Consider the following 17,277-nt stretch of genomic DNA (forward strand, 5'->3'; position numbering starts at 1 on the left):
AGGCCACCGCTGGACTTCCTAGAACCAACAGACTTTGAAGCCAGTTTTCTGTTTATTGCTACCCAAAAGCATCGTATATTCTGGCAGCTAGGAAGTGCTAATACTGTCTTGGCCACTCTTCTCCAGTTGAGGGAAGAGGGAGAGACTGGACATCAGAGTACAAGAGGGAGGCCTCAGGCTGCAGAGAGAGTACCCGGATGCAAGAGAAATACTGGAGATACCAGGGCACGCACCGGAGAGTGCAGCGGTCAGGCCAAACTCCTTCCTAGCTGCCTGACCATCTTCCATGCCGGACAATCACCGCTTCAGTCCCTTTTGCTCGCACAGCCATGGGCGGAACACTTCAACCCTTCCCTGAGCCGCCTCCGGAGGAGAGTCCAGGACACTTCCGGTGGCAGTTTCCGGCTCTCAGCTGAGCCAATCAGTGGCCTGGAGGCCCTGCGCACTGGTCTCAGATATCAGCTCTCTGACTCCATTTCCCAGGCTGCACCGAGAGCATCTCTCTGTTTAAACAGGCCAATCGGCGGCCGGTGGAGACCGGCGTCGCGTTTAAACTCTTGTTGGCGTCCCAGCTGAATTTTACGTCCTCCAGGCCAGAGGCGACTGGTAAGGAGTGCGCACACGGCTGGTCCGGGAGAGTGGGGAACCGGGCGGGTCCCTGCTGTTCCTGCTCTGCAGCTCAGAGCCCGAAATCCGTTACCCTACGTCAGGGTGCACTGTCTTTGGGTTACCGGGAGCAAGCTGGGGCTTGTCTCTAACTTGTCTAATCCTCTGGTCCCCTTGCTTCCTGCAGCGAACTCTGTGGAAGGAGGTGAAGGCCGCGACGTGCCTTCGGCCTGCCAGAGGAGAAAGGTGAAGATGGATGCTGGTAGTAAGAAGGAAGGTAAGTCCTCTCTATTCGTGAGGCTCTTCCTGGAATGTATTCCTTTTCACCCCAAACAGAATAGAAAAGGCTACAACAGATCATAGAAATGAACAAGTCTGGATTGATAAGCAAATGAATTTAAAGGGAAGTTACTTACAAGGACATTAGCAATTCATAGCCACACCAGCATAGAAGAGCCTCCTACACCCCCACCCACCCACCCACCCACTTTTTAAAACCACTTACTAATCTTAAGAGGGGCCTGCCCCACTCCGAGAAGGGCTTTAGTGGGAGTCTTAATCTTGTGAAGTTCTCCTGTGGCTAATCACAGTTGCTGTGCTATCAAAATGGCAGCAGCTTCCTCTGGCTCTGAGGACAGAGTCCCATACTGCACCCATTCTTCAGGTGTTCTTTGCTTCTCTGCCTTCCTTTGCTTGCCTTTTCTTGCTTGCTTGTTTTTTGTCACCCCCACTTTGTAACCTGGAACTCATTCTGTAGTCTTGGCTGGCCTTGAACTCACAGAGAAGCTTTCTGAGTGCTGGCAAATTCTTTGAAAAGCAATTCTTGCTAGGTGATGGTGGTACAGAGAACGGCAGAGGCAAGTAGATCTCTTGACTTTTATTTCAAGGCTAGCCTGGTCTACAGAGTAAGTTCCAGGACAGTTCTCTTTGTAACCCTACACAGTGAAACCCTGACTAAAAGAGGGGATGGGGGTTCTTTACGATGACTTATTTTGGGTGAGTGGGGCCAGTGTGTGTGTGTGTGTGTGTGTGTGTGTGTGTGTGTGTGTCTTTGGGGGTGGTAACCGTGGTGCACAAGCACCTAAGGGTCCCAGGGCTTGGACTCAAGTCATCAGACATGGTGGAAAGTAACTTTGCTCCCTGACACTTGGAGGGTTAATGCGGGCTTACAGTTTTTTTCTCCCTTTGAGGGCTGAGCACTGGGCCATTGAACCCTATCACTTTATGTATCCTCTTTTGACGCCTTATGAGTCTCCTTAGCACAGTGATGACCACCATAAGAAGCTCCTCTGGGGGACTGGAGAAATGGCTCAGCGGTTAAGAGCACTGACTCTGCTTCATGAGGTCCTGAGTTCAATTCCCAGCAACCATATGGTGGCTCACAACCATCTGTAATGGGATCCAATTCCCCTTTTCTGGTGTGTCTGAAGACAGCTACAGTGTGCTCATGTACATAGAAAAATAAGTAAAATCTATTTTAAAAAAAAAAAGCTCCTCTGACCAAGGCTGGCAGCACAGTAATTTATGAGCATAAATAGAAATGTTTAGAAGGCAACTTACCAGGATGTAATGTGAATCCTCAGTAGAGCCTATGACCTCCCTCAGCCATAGGTTTTTGTCCTCAGTTACACTATAGGTTATCTCCAGTGAAACAGACCTGAAGTACTACTGGGAAGTTACTGGTCTGTTAGAGGGGGCTGAATAAATCCACAGGTGGTCAACCAAGTCTATGCTAGGAATATGGATGGGCAGAGTAGAAAATTGTTTGTTTTTTGCTTTTTTTTTTGTTTGGTTTGGTTTTTTGGTGATCTGGAAAGAGATCTGAGGAGCACTGGTGGTCCACACATACTTATTTAGTCTCTGCTGAGAGTTTGAACCACCTTTGAACTCATTGCTGATGGATAGATAGATGTCTCGTAATTTAATTCCAGGAAAGCTAAAGTAGTTGATCTTTAGAGAATATCCTGTGCTAGAAGTGACTTGCCCTTCTCAGAAACCCTAGATTCTATCACAAAAGTGAGGGTCTGTGCTTTGATGGTAGATTGGTGCGCTCAGAATGGCTCCTGGAACTTGAGAGTGGAAATGGAAAAATAAGAACTTGAGGGCCGGGCGGAGGTCTACAGAGTGAGTTCCAGGACAGCCAGGGCTACACAGAAAAGCCTTGTCTCGAGAAAAAAAAGAAAAGAAAAGAAGGACTTGAGGTACCCATGAAAATTGGTTGAATTCAGGCAACAATCTATTACTTTACGGAGAGTAGAATTTCCTAGCAGCTGTGAAACCAGTGCTTTCCTGTTTTATGCCACCCTAAAATGACAGTGGATATTTTCTTCCCCATCCCCACCCCAGACTTTCTTCTTTTGGAAGATGAAAAATTTGACTTCGATCTTTCCTTGTCTTCTTCAAGGTAAGCATGAGTTTTCTTCCCTTCCCCTGGCGTAGACATGTCCATTAGAGCCCTCACCTGGATACCATTGGGACTCATTCCTGACAATCTTTTTCTTTAAATGCAGCGCAAATGAAGATGACGAAGTCTTTTTTGGGCCTGTTGGACATAAAGAAAGATGCATTGCTGCCAGCTTGGACTTAAACCGCCGGGTTCCTGAACAGCCTCTTGCCCTGGGCTCTGGCAGCCCTTGCACCTGGAGCCCTCTCACTGGGGATAAGTTCGTAGAGGTGTACAAAGAAGCCCACTTACTGGCCTTACAGATAGAAAGTCACAGCCGAAGAGAGGTGGCCCAGGCTACCAAGCCCCAAAATCCTGTGAACCAGGACAAGGAAACATTTGTACAGGACTCACAGTTAAAAATAAGCCTCTTTGAGAAAGAACAGAATAGAGACAAAAGTCCTCTGTCACTTAAGAGAGAGACATTCTGCCTGCCGTCCTCAAGGGCACAGCCTATCTTGGGGGAGCCCCAGCCCCTGGCTTCTCCCGGCCTGCTCAGCTCCCCTGTCCCAGCAGGCCCCATTCAGACCCAGAACAACCAGGGTCTGCCCTGTCTCTCTCAGCCGTTACCAAGAGAATCAAGTACCTGCCAGCCTCCACGTCAGCCTGGGCCTCAGAGGAGGATCACCAGCAAGCTGCAGCCACCCCGGGCTTTGCCTGTGAGGGGAAGAAGTCTTCACCTGGCTACAGAGAAGGTGAACCCACAAGTAGCACCGTTGCTGCAGGACACAGCATCCTTGCCTCTCTTCAGCCCAGGCCCTTCCAGGGAAGCCTCATGGGAGGGGCATCGCTCTAAGGACTGGAAAGCCCAGGAGTAGAACCAGGATCCAAACAGTGAAGGCAATAGTGATGGGGAGCTGCCCAGGGTGGGCCCCTCTGAGGAGCGCTTCCCCCCCCCCCCCCAAGTTATGCTCTGGGTGTTCTCTATGGCTGGGACTTTATACTTATTTTTCTTTTTCTGTTTTAGTTTTTTTGTTTGTTTGTTTTTTGAGATAGGGTTTCTCTGTGTAGCCTTGGATGTCCTGGAACTCACTCCGTAGACCAGGCTGGCCTCAAACTCAGAAATCCACGCCCGCCTCTGCCTCCCAAGTGCTGGACTAAAGGCGTGCACCACCACTGCCCAGCCAAACCTTTTGTTTGTTTGTTTGTTTATTTGACTTTATACTTCTTTTTGCCCAGGCATTACCTGAATGTCAGGGAAGTGGCAGTTGACTAGCTGTGGGAAACTCAGGGCCTTGGGGGAAGGCAGAAAGGCAGATGTCAGAGAGAGCTTACTTCTAGGTTTGCCTGCTTTGTTCTTGCTGAGGAGATGGGGCTCCTGAGAAGAAGCACAGTAAAGGTGCGTCAGGGTGTAGGGTGAACCTGCCCTGCAGCAGCTTCCTTTGTACTGAGGGTTGCAGGTAAAGGAACGGCTCTGAGGTCATGGGAGGGTGAAACCCTGCACATGCCTTTTCGTCATCTGTGAGCCCTCTCCTCACCACATCTGACAGGGTGGGATTCCTAGCAGCACGAGGACACAGAATAGAATTTGTGTATGATCCATGCGTGGCCTGTGTGCCAGGGCTGGGGGTCACAGCACAGGCAGGATACCAGGCAGGATTGTAGTGTCATCAATCAGCTTGACACAGGGTTTTCACAACAGCAGCATTGAGAATTGCCAACAAATGGAGCCAGTCCTGATGCCCATTAACCGATGAACAGATGGATAAACTGGACACATCAAGTAATGGCATAGTTTTTTTAGTAAAAGAATTACAGTACCACTGACTATGTCTTTGAGGGGTGAGCTTTGTGTCACAGGAAGTGCTCCAAGGGAAGCACTGCTGTTGGACTCAGACTGGAGCTATTGCTTGGGTCCTTGTTGCCTGTGGACATGGAGCAGCTCCCTCAATACGTCAGGGCTTTGCTCTGTGACTTGCAGGCCAGAGAGTATAGGCTTGCTTGTTTTGTTTAGGGGGGAGTGGAGGGGTGATTAGAAAAGGAACAGGGTTTCTCTGTGTGGCCCTAACTGTCCTAGAACTCACTCTGTAGACCAGGCAGGCCTCAGACTTGGAGATCTCCATCCCCCTTCCTCTGCCTCTCAAGTGATGGAATTAAAGTCGTGCACCAGCACTGCCCAGCAGGAATGTGGCCCTTAGCACTCAAACAAGAAGCCTCCCTGCGCTGAGCCGGTGCTGTGGCAGGGTTACCATGCAATGAGCATGCCTTTTCCCACAGCATGTAGAACACATGGCTGAGCCAGCTCCTCACCGAGGCTCTCTCTTTTTTTGTTTTGTTTTGTTTTGTTTTGGAGCTATGGTTCACTATGTAAGTAGCTGCTGTGGATATGGACCTCAGTGTGTAGACCAGGCCTGCCTCATTGAACTCACAGAAATCTGCCTGCCTTAGCCGCCATGGGCTGGAATTAAAGGCGTGTACCCTGTGACTGGTCCCCTTACTTACACTCCTAAGTGAAGGCCTGACAGAGAAGCTCCTCCTGCAGGCTGTCTGCCCTAGTCTGACACTGCTTCAGGGAGGAGGCTAAGCCTCATCTCAGGGCTGCTTCTCACGCTAGTGGATGGGTTATGAGAGGCAGTGTCTGGGAGAAGTGTCAGCTCTGGGCTTGTCAGACCAGGTAGTCTTCACCTCTCAAATCAACATTTTCAGCTCAAAAGAGAGGTTCCAGCCAGCCTTCAGAGGACGAAACTCGTGAATGAAAAGGGATCCCATAGTGATGTGCTCCTGGACAAACCCAGCGTGGCTCCGGATGCTGCCAGTAGAGAAGGCCACCCAGGCAAGCGGTCACTCCCCATTCCTGGCAAGGTGAGTTGGCTGGGGCTACAGGGCTGCCACTTGTTCTATGAGAACAAGGTGGCACTTTTGGATCTTGGTTAAAATTAGGTGGTCAGGGACATTTTTTTCTATAAGTTAGATCCTTAGGACTGACATTTAAAAAGCCTTGTATGGTTGGTGCCCATGTAATCTCAGCACTGGGGAGGCAGGAGACACTTGGATCCCTGGGGTTAGCTTGCTGGTTAGCCGTCTTAGCCAAACTTGGTGAATGCCAGGCCAGCCAGAGACCTGGTCTTTAAAACTACACAGTAGCTGGGTGTGATGATGGTGCATGCCTTTAATCCTAGCACTTGGAGGCAGAGGCAGGTGGGTCTCTGTAGCCCGTCTGCATAGTGGGTTCTAGGCCAATTGGGGCTACATAGTGAGACCCTGTATCCAAAGTAAATAAGAGTGGAAAGTCATCTGCCCCCTAGTCAGACTGTCAGACTGTCCCCTAGTCTCCATGTGAACATGTACACGTTCAGGCACACGTTCACAGCACAGGCAGGATACCAGGCAGGATTGTATTGTTTGAGTGCTAAGGCACACGCACAGCAGTTAAGGAAAGTTGGAAGCAGCCCACAAGAGGCAGGTAAGCTGCAGAGAAGACAGGCCTGGCTGTGTGCACTGAAGTGGCCCTGTCACGTGGGCTGTAGGTAAGAGCCTAGTAGCACTTGGTTCTCAGCAGTGGATTCTCACTGATCCCTCAGCCTCTATGGGAGACATGAGGTTTGTGTTCTAAGCTCACAGACACGGAGACTGTCACCTTTCTGGTACTCTGAAATACCTATTAGAAAGCATTTTTTTAAAGTTGCCAAAAGCTGGGCCTACAGCAGCTGATTTGAGGTCTGGGTTGGAACCTCAACAATCTTAATTGCTGCTAGTTCTTCTGCACATTCCTCTAGCAGAGGTTTGTATGTTACATTCTAGACGCAGTTGGGTCTCCAGACTGAAGCTATTTAAAAGAGCAATTGCCTTTGTCCTGAGCCTGTATAGCTTCTCCTTATCAGTGTGCCGGAGTGTGACGGCTTGCACACTCTCAATGTTACATTAAGGTTAGAATAGCCTAGAGTGGGTTTGCTTGCTTGTTTATTCATTTATTGGGTCTTTCTAGACAGGGTTACTTTATGTAGCCTTGGCTGTCCTGGAACTTATTATGTAGACCAGGCAGGCCTTGAACAGAGATCTGTCTGCCTCCAGGCCTCCCAAGTGCTGCAATTAAAGTCATGCACCACCACCACCTGGCAATAGAGGTAATTGATCCGTGGTGGATGTGTGTAAGTTCCATGCAATTATCACACTATGGCATTTGGAGGATCCATGTAGTTTCGTATCCATGGGATCCTACAAAAACTGAGGGATGACTATTACTTTTTCTATAAAGATGATAATTGTTGCTGAAAATTATTTTTTAAAAAATATTTTTGGCCAGGCGGTGGTGGTGCACGCTTTTAATCCCAGCACTTGGGAGGCAGAGGCAGGCAGATTTCTGAGTTCAAGGCCAGCCTGGTCTACAGAGTGAGTTCCAGGACAGCCAGGGCTATAGAGAAACCCTGTCTCGAAAAACAAACAAAAAAAAAACAAACAAAAAAACCCCAAACAAACAAAAAAAATATTTTTAAATTTTATGTGCATGAGTGATTTTTTAAGATTTATTTATTTATTATTATATCTAAGTTCACCGTTGCTGTCTTCAGATACACCAGAAGAGGGCATCAGATCTCATTATGGATGGTTGTGAGCCACCATGTGGTTGCTGGGATTTGAACTCAGAACCTCAGGAAGAGCAGTCAGTGCTCTTAACCGCTGAGCCATCTCTCCAGTCTGTGCATGAGTGTTTTGTCTGGATGTTTATATGCCATGTGTGTTCCTGATACCCAAAGAGGTCAGGAACAGGTGTAGATCCTCTAAAACTGGAGTTATATATGCTTGTGAGTCATCATGTGTGTGCTGAGCATTGAATCCAGGTCCTCTGAAAGAATAACAAGTGCTCGTACCTGCTGAGCCATCTCTCTAACCCCACGAAAGATTATCTTAAAATCCTACTTGTGCAGAATTAAGTGTGTGTGTAGTTAACAAAATCCTGGCTAAGTTTTCAACTTTTCTCTCAGTTGGGGCTGAAGAAGACCCTGTTAAAGCCACCTGGCTATACTGGCGATCTCACAAGGAAGTCCTCCACCTCAGGATCTGCTTCAAACCGCTCATCTGGTGTGTGCGGGTCTTCAGTAGCAGGCAAAGGTGAGTGGCTCCACCAGCCAGGTGAACCCTGAGCACCATGCTTTGGCTGCACAGGATACTGTAGACTTACAGCTCAGGGCTGAGGGCTAGGCAGGGCAAGACTGGTTGTCCTGCTGCCCAGAATGCTTCCCTCCAGTAAGGATAAGTGATCTCAGCTGGAGGTGTGCAAACTCATGAAGTGACAACGTGGTTGTTCACACTAGCCATGCATCCTAGAGAACACAGGGCCTAAGACCAGTGAGCCCAGCCTGGGTCATTTGGGGCATGTGCCCTTGGGTTCAGCCTGCCTAAACAAGGCTGCCATCTAGTGGTGGAATGGTGGAGGGACCAGAGAATTCATCTGGGGTTTGCCTGTGGATTCTGGTTATGTCCATTGGCTCCTGGTGAGGGCTTTTCTCAAGATAGAAGAAGTCTGATCTCTCATATCAGCCTGATCTGGAGTCCTGACTGCTACCCGCTGGTTAACAACCATCTGGGCCTTTACCTTTAAGTCAAGTGATAATGCTGACCTTGGGAAAGTTCCTGTGAGTCCTGGAAGTGCTCAAAGGCCTTCTGTGACCCATGGCCCATGATGAGGACAATGCGTGGCTGCCACTGCTCAGGAGCTGTGAGATGGGTCTTTCTCCACTGGCTCAGGACACTGGCACCATGGGTTGTTTATGGTAGAGCCATAGGGTCAGATGAGATTATGGGGCAGGACCTGGTAGGGCTAACACACTGCATAAACATGACTACAGCATTATTCCCTAAAATTTCCCCTGGAGTCTTCACTGTGGACTCACACAGTAGGTCCATTGCTAGTTGACTAGACTGTCCACTTTCTTCTGCTCATCAAGGAAGTGAAGAAAGAAAAGCTTAACCGTGTGAATGCACACACACCTGCTGAGAGGTAGACAGTACTCAGCTCAGGTTCGGGCATCCTGCTGTCCTGACAGTCATCGCCCAATGGGCTCCAGTGTGTCTGATACTAGATAGACAGTCTAGATAGTGTGAGTGTGTGCGCGTGCGTGTGTATGTGTTTTAAAGGGTTTGGAAACTGGCTTGAGTAACCAGCTCTGATGATCAACTTTTGCAGCAAAGTCCAGTGACCGCTCAAGCATTCCTGCTAGCAGCTCCCAGCGTCGGTCAAGCACCAGCAAGTTGGGCAAAATAGGACCTGCCACGTCACACCAGGCTTTGCCAGCAGCCCCTGCCAGGGCATTTTGCAGACAAGCCAAAAGGGCAGATGCTGCCCAGACAGTGGCAGAGCAGCCCAAGGCCTCCACCCCGAGTCCTCTGACCCAACAACCCCAGACTCCAAAGCAAAGAGGACCAAAGCTGGACCCTGACTGTCAGTTGAATAAAACTGTCAGAATAAAAGGACAGGACTCCTATCAGAGCTGCAAGACAGAGGCTGTGTCTACCACAACAAACCTATTTAAAGTGCCCCAGTTTTCTGTTGGTAAGTACACTACATTGCGGTGGGCTTTAAGAGTTTGGGAGGTTACTGGTGTGGCTGGTGCTATTTGGCTTCTTTAGCTCTGATACTCTGTCCAGGGTGTTCTGCCTCCCACTTGTGTGTCCATTCCTCTGGATGAGCCATTGCCCCTGGCCTGCGTCTTTCCCCTGTTGTCCTCAATGTGGTCGTTATGTCTGCAGCTGTGGCTTTTGTTGAACCTGGGTGGTTAGAGCTTCGTTGTTCTGTTGATGTTGGTGGTTCTGCTATGCTTTTAACCACCTGGATCGTGTTTTCCGTAAGGGGCTGAACTTGGCAGCCAGTGGGTGCAATCCACCCTGCTCCACTCCTACAGCCTTCACAGATGGGTCTAGAGTGGGTGCTGTTTGGCCTGTTGCAGGCCTGGGGTTCTGCAAAGACGCCGCCAAGTGTCCTATTAGTTTGCTCTGCCCACTCAGGCTGGGTGGGATGTACTGCTCCTGGGCCCTTGTTCTCCGCTAGTTGCTCGTCTTGACCTTGAGACATCTTGCCCAGCACTGTGTGCTGCCGCTGTGCGGCTGCTCTGTCAGGAGATGCCACAGAGTTTTCTAGAGTTTTTTCTCTCTGTGTGGCTTCTCTCCAGCTCTCTGGGGAAGAGGTTAGATATACTCTAGTTTGCTCTCTGCCACTGTGATAAACACCAGGACCAAGGCACCTTGAGGAGTTTGTTCGGCTCACACTTCCACATACATACTTGTACATACTTCATCATTGAGGGAAGTCAGGGCACAAACTCAAGCAAAGACCATGAAGGAGTGCCCAAGGATGGTACCACTCGCAGTGAGCTGGGCCTTACCTACATCAATTAGCAATCGAGAAAATTCCAGTGTGATGGAGGCTATTCCTCAGGTGAGGTTCCCTCAGCCACATGTGTCTAATTGACAACTAAGATTAGCAGGCACAGATGGAGTGATTCTTTTAGCCAGAATAGTTGCCCCAAGCAGCAATGCTGAGCTGAGATCAGAAGCCCACGGAAGAGGCAGCCACTAGAGAACATAAAGAGCACATTCCAGGCAGAGGAAATGATGCGGTAAAGGTCCTAGGGCGGAAGTGTGCCTGAGTTCCTAGATGAACGGGAAGACAGTGGCAAGAATGCAGTTGGAATAGATCCTACTGCAAGCCCCACAACACTGGTTTTATTTTTTTTAAAAAATGCATGTTGATTTTCCTTCCCATGTCAAAGTCTAAATAAGAGGACTTGGGGACACCATGGCCCTGCTATGTGCTGAGGCCAGCAGAACTGCATAGGTGAGAGCCTACCTTAGGGTTATTATTGCTGAGACAAAGCATCGTGACCAAAAGCAAGTTGAGGAAGAAAGGTATATTTCTTTCACTCATAATTCCAAATAACAGTTCGTCAGAGGCAGTGAGGTCAGGAACTCAGACAGGAGCCTGGAGGCAGGAGCTGATGCCGGGGCTGTGTGGTGCTGCTTTCCTCACTCCTCGTGCCTGACTCAGCCCAGGGATGGCACCACCCATGATAGTCTGGGCCTTCCCCATCAATCATAATTAAGAGAATGTGTGGTCAACAGTATTGTTTTGGTGCTTCACCTGACCTTGAATGGCTTGTTAAGATGGGCCCCTTTCATGGCTGGGGCCACTTTGCCCATGGATTCTAAGACAGCAAGTTAATACATGGAGATCCTGGTTCCTGAGGCTTTGGGGCCCCAGATTGACTCTCAGGATCATGGGAGGCAAGTTTGCGTTTCACCCAAAATCATGTGGTGGAGGAACAGTGGTGTGACAGTCCATCTGGGTTATGCTGGCCTTTGCTTAGTGGCTGGTGAGCCAATACTGAATTCTGACTGTCAAATAGCAGCTGAGGCATCCACATGGTACTTGTCACCTATAGAATATGTATATGATGTGCCTCGGAACTGGGGATGCCACAGCTCAGGGACATGAAGGTACAGTAGGCTTTGCTGCTTGCTGGGGTTCCGTCCACATGATTTCCATGGACATGGGGGTGCAGGGAGCAGCCTGACTGGAAGAGGAGACTTGGGAGGAGCCTGCTATGAAACTTAGGCCCAGGCCAGTTGGGGAAAGGAGCTGGTGGAATAGCACAGAGTGTTCAAGGTACCACACCCAGACCCAGACTTAGCCTCAGCTGGGGTCCTATGTGTCTCACTGGCCTCTTTTTTTGTTTGTTTTTGGTTTTCTTTTTGGTGTGTTGGGGGGTTCGAGACAGGGTTTCTCTGTGTAGCCCTGACTGTCCTGGAACTCACTCTGTAGACCAGGCTGACCTCGAACTCAGAAATCTGCCTGCCTCTGACTCCCAAGTGCTGGGATTAAAGGTGTGCATCACCACTGCCTGGCCTCTGTTTTTACTTGACTTGGACAGTTGGGAAAGTGGGAATGTTTAGAGGAGAGTACCTAGATGGTACTGCACGTACCAGGCTTGTTATGTTGCTCTCTTCTGATTGGCTCTCCCTCTTAGGTGAGTCACCTGATGGAGTCACCCCGAAGTTGTCACGGACACATCGGCTGCAGTCCTGGACACCAGCTAGCAGGTAGCCAACAGGAGTTTGCCTCCTTTCTTACCTTTTGAGAGTGTCTGATGTGACTATAGGCTCCGTGGAGTGCCACCTGGGCTGCAGGTTAAGCTTCTGAGGTAGAGGCTGTCTGTCAGACCCACTGTGTGCCAGGTGCTGTAATTCTGAGCTGGTTGAACCCAAGCCAAATCTTAGAAACTCCTTCAGTACTGCTTTAGGTGCTGAGCCTAGAAACCCCCCACCCCCACCCCTTGCCCAAAACTTTGGACTCAGTGAGTTGTGGTTGGGGACAAGGGCACAGAGCCCAGCATCCACATATTTCAGAAGTTCCCTGGTCACTGGTTTGTGCAGTTAGGGATGGTGGGATGGAGCAGCTGTTCAGACTTGGGTTTCAGTCCTGCTCTGTGACCTAGTACAAGTCTAAATTCCCTGAATGGATTTCCTCATCTGTCCCTTGCTCTCTGGCGTAGCATGGCAGTTACAACAGTGAGAACAAGTCCACACATACGCAACGCAGATGCCTGAGGACCTACAGGACTCCTGAAATGACAGCCTTATCTACCCCCTCTTCCCCTTTAGTGACAACACTGGTTCTGATACCATCCAGCTGAGGGCATCAGCAGGTCTTAGGTCGCATCCTCAGGGTGACCATGGAAGTATACTTCAGGGGCTGGGGGTTTGGCGACTAGACAGTTTCCTCTAAAGCTGTAGTCATGCTGAGGTGCCTTCCTCCCATGCAGTGTAACAAAACCAACTCCAGTGCAAGGTAGCTACTTCCCTCCGTGACGAACAATGGTGTGGAAGTGTAAGCCACATGAGCTCCCAGGGTGCCGTAGTCCCGGTGTTTATCACAGTGACAGAAAGCAAACTAGAGTACTATCTAACCCTCATGTCTCAGCTACCTGGAAAGTGAAAAAACTCCTGCCTTCTGGGTCCCATCAAGGGTCACATTTGTGGGCACACTTGTATTCACTGGAGCTTGTGGCAGAGCCAGCAGTGTCCACAATAGAAGGTGGTCAGGCGGTGGGGCCTTGGCTTTGGTCTGAGAGCACCCAGTGCCTGGATGTGCTCTGAGTAAGCATCTTGTCATTCAGCTTGTGCTGTTTATAAAGTTGGTTTCCAGACTCTGAAGGACACAGAAGTTGTCTCCAATGGATGTAAAGTTGGTAGGTGACTTGTACGCCTGCCAGGGCTCAGTGTTAGTATTGTGCCCTAGAGAGTTGTTTCACTACAGTGTCTTAGTACTCTGGGGCTACTCTAGCAAGCATACCAATGCCTGGGTCTCTCTGTGTAGACCGGCTAACCTCACACTCAGTCTTCCTGCCCCTTCCCTTGCTGTTATTATTAACTTGTGCCACAATGCTGGTCATCTGGGGATTTAAATGGGGGTGTGGCAGTTCTGGAGGCTGGGCATCCAGGATCAGGGCATCTACACATGGGAGTGTCTGATATGGACCCACTGTTTGGCTCATCACATCATCACATGGAAGGACAAACATGGGGTCTGGGGCGACTTTCTTTATAATGATGCTAATCCTATTGATTGATGGGTGCTCTGACTTCTGACCTCGTTGAGGCCCAGTCTCCTACATCATCATCTTGAGGATTAAGCTTTCAATATATGAATCTGGAGCATGCAAACATTTAGTCCATAGCTGGTCACAACCTGACTCAGCCTCTGCATTAAGAACAATAACAAAATAACATTTGGGAGAGATGGTGGTTACTGCACAGAACTGCCAGGGAGCACCTAGCTTCCCTACTCAGTTCTTATCTTTGACCTGGGGATCTTAAGCCTGGGTATGAGTAGGCTTGTGGGGAAAACCACCATCAGTTCACTTCTTAGCAAGTGTAGAGAAAAATCTGGGTCACAAGTACCTCTTTAAGTCCCTTCTGACCCTCCATTGGAGGGTACCTCAAGTACAGCCATGTTCAAGGATGCTCTAGATACCTATGGGACAGGATAGAGGCATCACTTGCTGAGGAACCTGAAACTCAGCCAAGGTCACACGGGGGCTGCAAGCGCCTCGAGTCCTGCCCATGCTGGAGCCCTTCTCAAGAACAGAGCCCACCCAGGCTCCCTGGCTGCCCTTCCAGCCTCAGTGGTCTGTGTTCAAGACCTCCATGTCTTCACCAGGGTGGTCAGCAGCACTCCTGTGAGACACTCATCAGGGCCCACTCCACAAGGCCTGCCTAGCAGTATGAGGACCCCTTTGAGCACAAGACGGATGTCAGTGTTGCCCACACCTGCCAGTCGGCGTCTCTCTGGCCTTCCATTAATGGCACCTCAGTCCGTGCCCAAGGCTCTGGTGTCCCCACTGTGTGTGCCTGCCCGGCGACTTTCTTCTGAGCCCAGGAGAAGATCTGCAGTCAGGTAAAAATGAGCTTGTCCTGAGTATTCCTCCTGTGCTGAGAAGGTGCCGGCAGCAGATAGGAGAAATAGGAAAAGAAGGTCTATGAAGCACAAGGCTCAGTGTGCAAATAGGCAGAGGTGTGTGTGTGTGTGTGTGTGTGTGTGTGTGCGCGCGCGCGCGCGCGCGCGCACGCATGCGCGTGTGTGTGCGTGTGTGTGTGTGTGTGTGTGTGTGTGTGTGTGTGTGCATGGAGGACAGGTTTGTGTTTATTGTGTCACATATATGTTGTGTTTGTATATGTTTTAAGTATAATACAAAAGGAACTCAGGTTATTCTGAAATCCATAAACTGAAAAAGAAGGTATTCTGTTCTAATTTGTAGATATGGCTCCCACTCACAGTTTCCTCAGTTCGTTAGCTTTGAGTCATCAGGTGCTCAGGGGACATACATGCTAGGTGTTGAGAGGTCACTGTTAGAGGGAAGCACGGTGTAAGTGCAGGTGCCTGTTAGTGTAGGCATGCTGTAGTGTGAAAGGCCATGCATGACGGGGATTCCAGCTCCTGAGGGAGCAGTGGGAGGGCTGCTCAGGCAGAAAGGCATTTGGCTCACCCAGGCCTGGAGGGGCTAGCCACAGTGTGTGCAGAGGTGGGGTTGAGGCTGAGTGACTTAGTAACTGTAATGAAAAGGGCAGGCATGGACACAGGCTGAAGCTAGACCCATTTGTTGGAGAGGTGAAGGGGCCTCGGAAATCTTCGGTTCTCTTGCACAGAGGGCAGGGTCTGACAGATGAGGCCATCCTCATAGCTCTGCCACTTGTGGCCAGCTGCTGCATCAGAAGCAGTGTTCACCCTGGAACTGATGACCGGTGTAGGAAGAGTGTACAAGTTTTCCTCCTTTCCCTCCAGAGTGGAGCTGACGCAGGAGAGCAGCATTGGCAGTGGTGGGCAGGGCCAGGGCCTGTCCTCAGATGAGAGCTCTTCCCCTCCATCCTCCGTGCCTCAAGCACTTAACTTTTCCCCAGAGAAGAGTGACTCTCCTCCTCCCCAAGGCTCCTCCACAGGAGCAGCTCAGGGCGAAGCGGAGCCTCGTGAAGACACGCGGCCCAGTGAGGTGCATGGAGATGGTTGCAGTCACACACCATCTGAGGTACGTGGAGAGTCACAAGCACTCACAGTTCCTCTCTGCCTCACCTGTGCCTGGAGCTCATGTTTCCAGCAGACTCAGAGAGCTGCTAGACTGTGGACTAAAGAAATGCTTAGCAGTGGAGTTGGTCAGGGGTTAGAGGACAGGAATGGAGCAGGCTGAAGATCTATTCTAGCTGTGGATAGGGGTACGGGGGACTTATTACCATGGAGCGCCCACTCCAGCCTTTCCCTTGGGCTCCAGGCTGTGAACCTTGGGTCATGGACAAAACCTGGCTTCCCGGGGTGGTTGCTTGGCACCGACTTCCCTCTCTCTGTGCCCTGCTTAGGGTCTTCTCCTGGGCATCAAGCTGGACCAGCTCACCATCACTCCTGAAGCAGGAGGCAGAGACCTGGCCGACTGCCCTCTCATCGACTTCAGCAACACCCCTGAGTCAAACACAGCTTTGGGGCCTAGCAGCTGGCCCCTGATTGACCTCATAATGAACACTCCAGACATGGGTAGAAATGCTGTGGGGAAGCCTCCAAAGGCTGAACTCGGCCAGGTGAGAAGCAGCAGGGGATTTGTGCTGACTTCAGCCCAAGGTGCTGTCAGATTTGGGCATTGCATGGTGCCCTCGGGGCTCACAGGGTTTGTCTCAGACTCATGCTTAGCTTCTCTATGGTCACCCACTGCTGTCAGGGATCTAGCTGGACCTGGAAGAAGTCTCAGGGCAGTCATATCTCCAGCACCACTCCTGCCTACTGTTGTCAGGAAGTCACAGTGTTAATGGTTTTGAGGTTTCTCTCCTAAGAGTCTTAGACTTGATGACTGAGTCTCCTTGTCACACTGCTGCCATTTTCTGTCCCTTGGCCCCAGGTGGGATTGGCTCAGTCACTGCAGCTTCTTATTGTATAGCTCTCAGACAGCTGTGTTCACCTTGACCTCTCCATTCTCTTCCAGCTGATCGACCTGGGCTCCCCGCTGATCCAACTGAGCCCTGAGGCTGACAAAGAGAACATGGACTCGCCACTTCTCAAATTCTGAGCAGAGCACAGCCCTCCCCGCTGTTTATTCTGTTTCCTTCTGTGGTAGCCTTAGACGCATAGAAACAAATTTTAGAAGGAATTGTATTTGATAGGGGCTTGTGTCTGGAGTTGTGGGGTCCCCATTATGAACCTAAGCCTTCCACCTCTGTGGCTGCCCCCATGCCTGCCTTTCACCAGGCTGAAACACAACTCTCTAAAAAATTTGTTTTGATTATTTTGTATGTAAAATAGCAAATAACTGTAAACTTAAATTTGTTTGAAAACTAAATATTCTAGATTTAAATTAAATTATAAAGTGTATTAAAGCATGCTTGGACTTTACACTCAATGTTTGGACGTGTAGAGCTTCTTTCATCTCTCCAGACACTGTGAAAGACCTTCATTATCCAACTTTAGTTTTATATAATGTAGGGGATAACATTGGTATAAATACCAGTCTCCAGCCCGCCCAGGTACACCATTCTGCCATCTGGGCCTGCATAACCTGCACTGTTAACACAACTAATTCTGATACAATTGAGCTGTGCAGTGGTGGCCCATGCCTTTAATCCCAGCACTTGGGAGGCAGAGGCAGGCGGATTTCTGAGTTCAAGGCCAGCCTGGTCTACAGAGTGAGTTCCAGGACAGCCAGGGCTACACAGAAAAACCCTGTCTTGAAAAACCAAGAAAAAAAAATTCTGATACAATT

General features: G+C 49.9%; 1 protein-coding gene across 1 annotated transcript; it reads left to right on the plus strand.

Moving 5' to 3' along the window:
- Nucleotides 1–433: 433 nt before the first annotated feature.
- Gtse1 (G2 and S-phase expressed 1) lies at nt 434–16,914 on the plus strand. The gene is made up of 12 exons (XM_031352050.1): nt 434–606; nt 794–883; nt 2,953–3,010; nt 3,117–3,744; nt 5,696–5,851; nt 7,972–8,098; nt 9,174–9,539; nt 12,010–12,082; nt 14,202–14,438; nt 15,324–15,564; nt 15,890–16,105; nt 16,504–16,914. The coding sequence occupies exons 2-12, from the start codon at nt 859–861 to the stop codon at nt 16,585–16,587; spliced, it is 2,211 nt and encodes a 736-aa protein (XP_031207910.1). The 5' UTR covers nt 434–606; nt 794–858; the 3' UTR covers nt 16,588–16,914.
- The last annotated feature ends 363 nt before the right edge of the window (nt 16,915–17,277 follow it).

This window comes from Mastomys coucha, unplaced genomic scaffold (assembly GCF_008632895.1).
Source record: "Mastomys coucha isolate ucsf_1 unplaced genomic scaffold, UCSF_Mcou_1 pScaffold11, whole genome shotgun sequence".
Taxonomy (NCBI): domain Eukaryota; kingdom Metazoa; phylum Chordata; class Mammalia; order Rodentia; family Muridae; genus Mastomys; species Mastomys coucha.

Coding starts and splice junctions, on each gene's coding strand:
- Gtse1 (XM_031352050.1), top strand. CDS start 859: ATGGATGCTGGTAGTAAGAAGGAAG. Junction 884..2,952: donor TGCTGGTAGTAAGAAGGAAG/GTAAGTCCTCTC, acceptor TCCCCACCCCAG/ACTTTCTTCTTTTGGAAGAT. Junction 14,439..15,323: donor AGGAGAAGATCTGCAGTCAG/GTAAAAATGAGC, acceptor CTTTCCCTCCAG/AGTGGAGCTGACGCAGGAGA.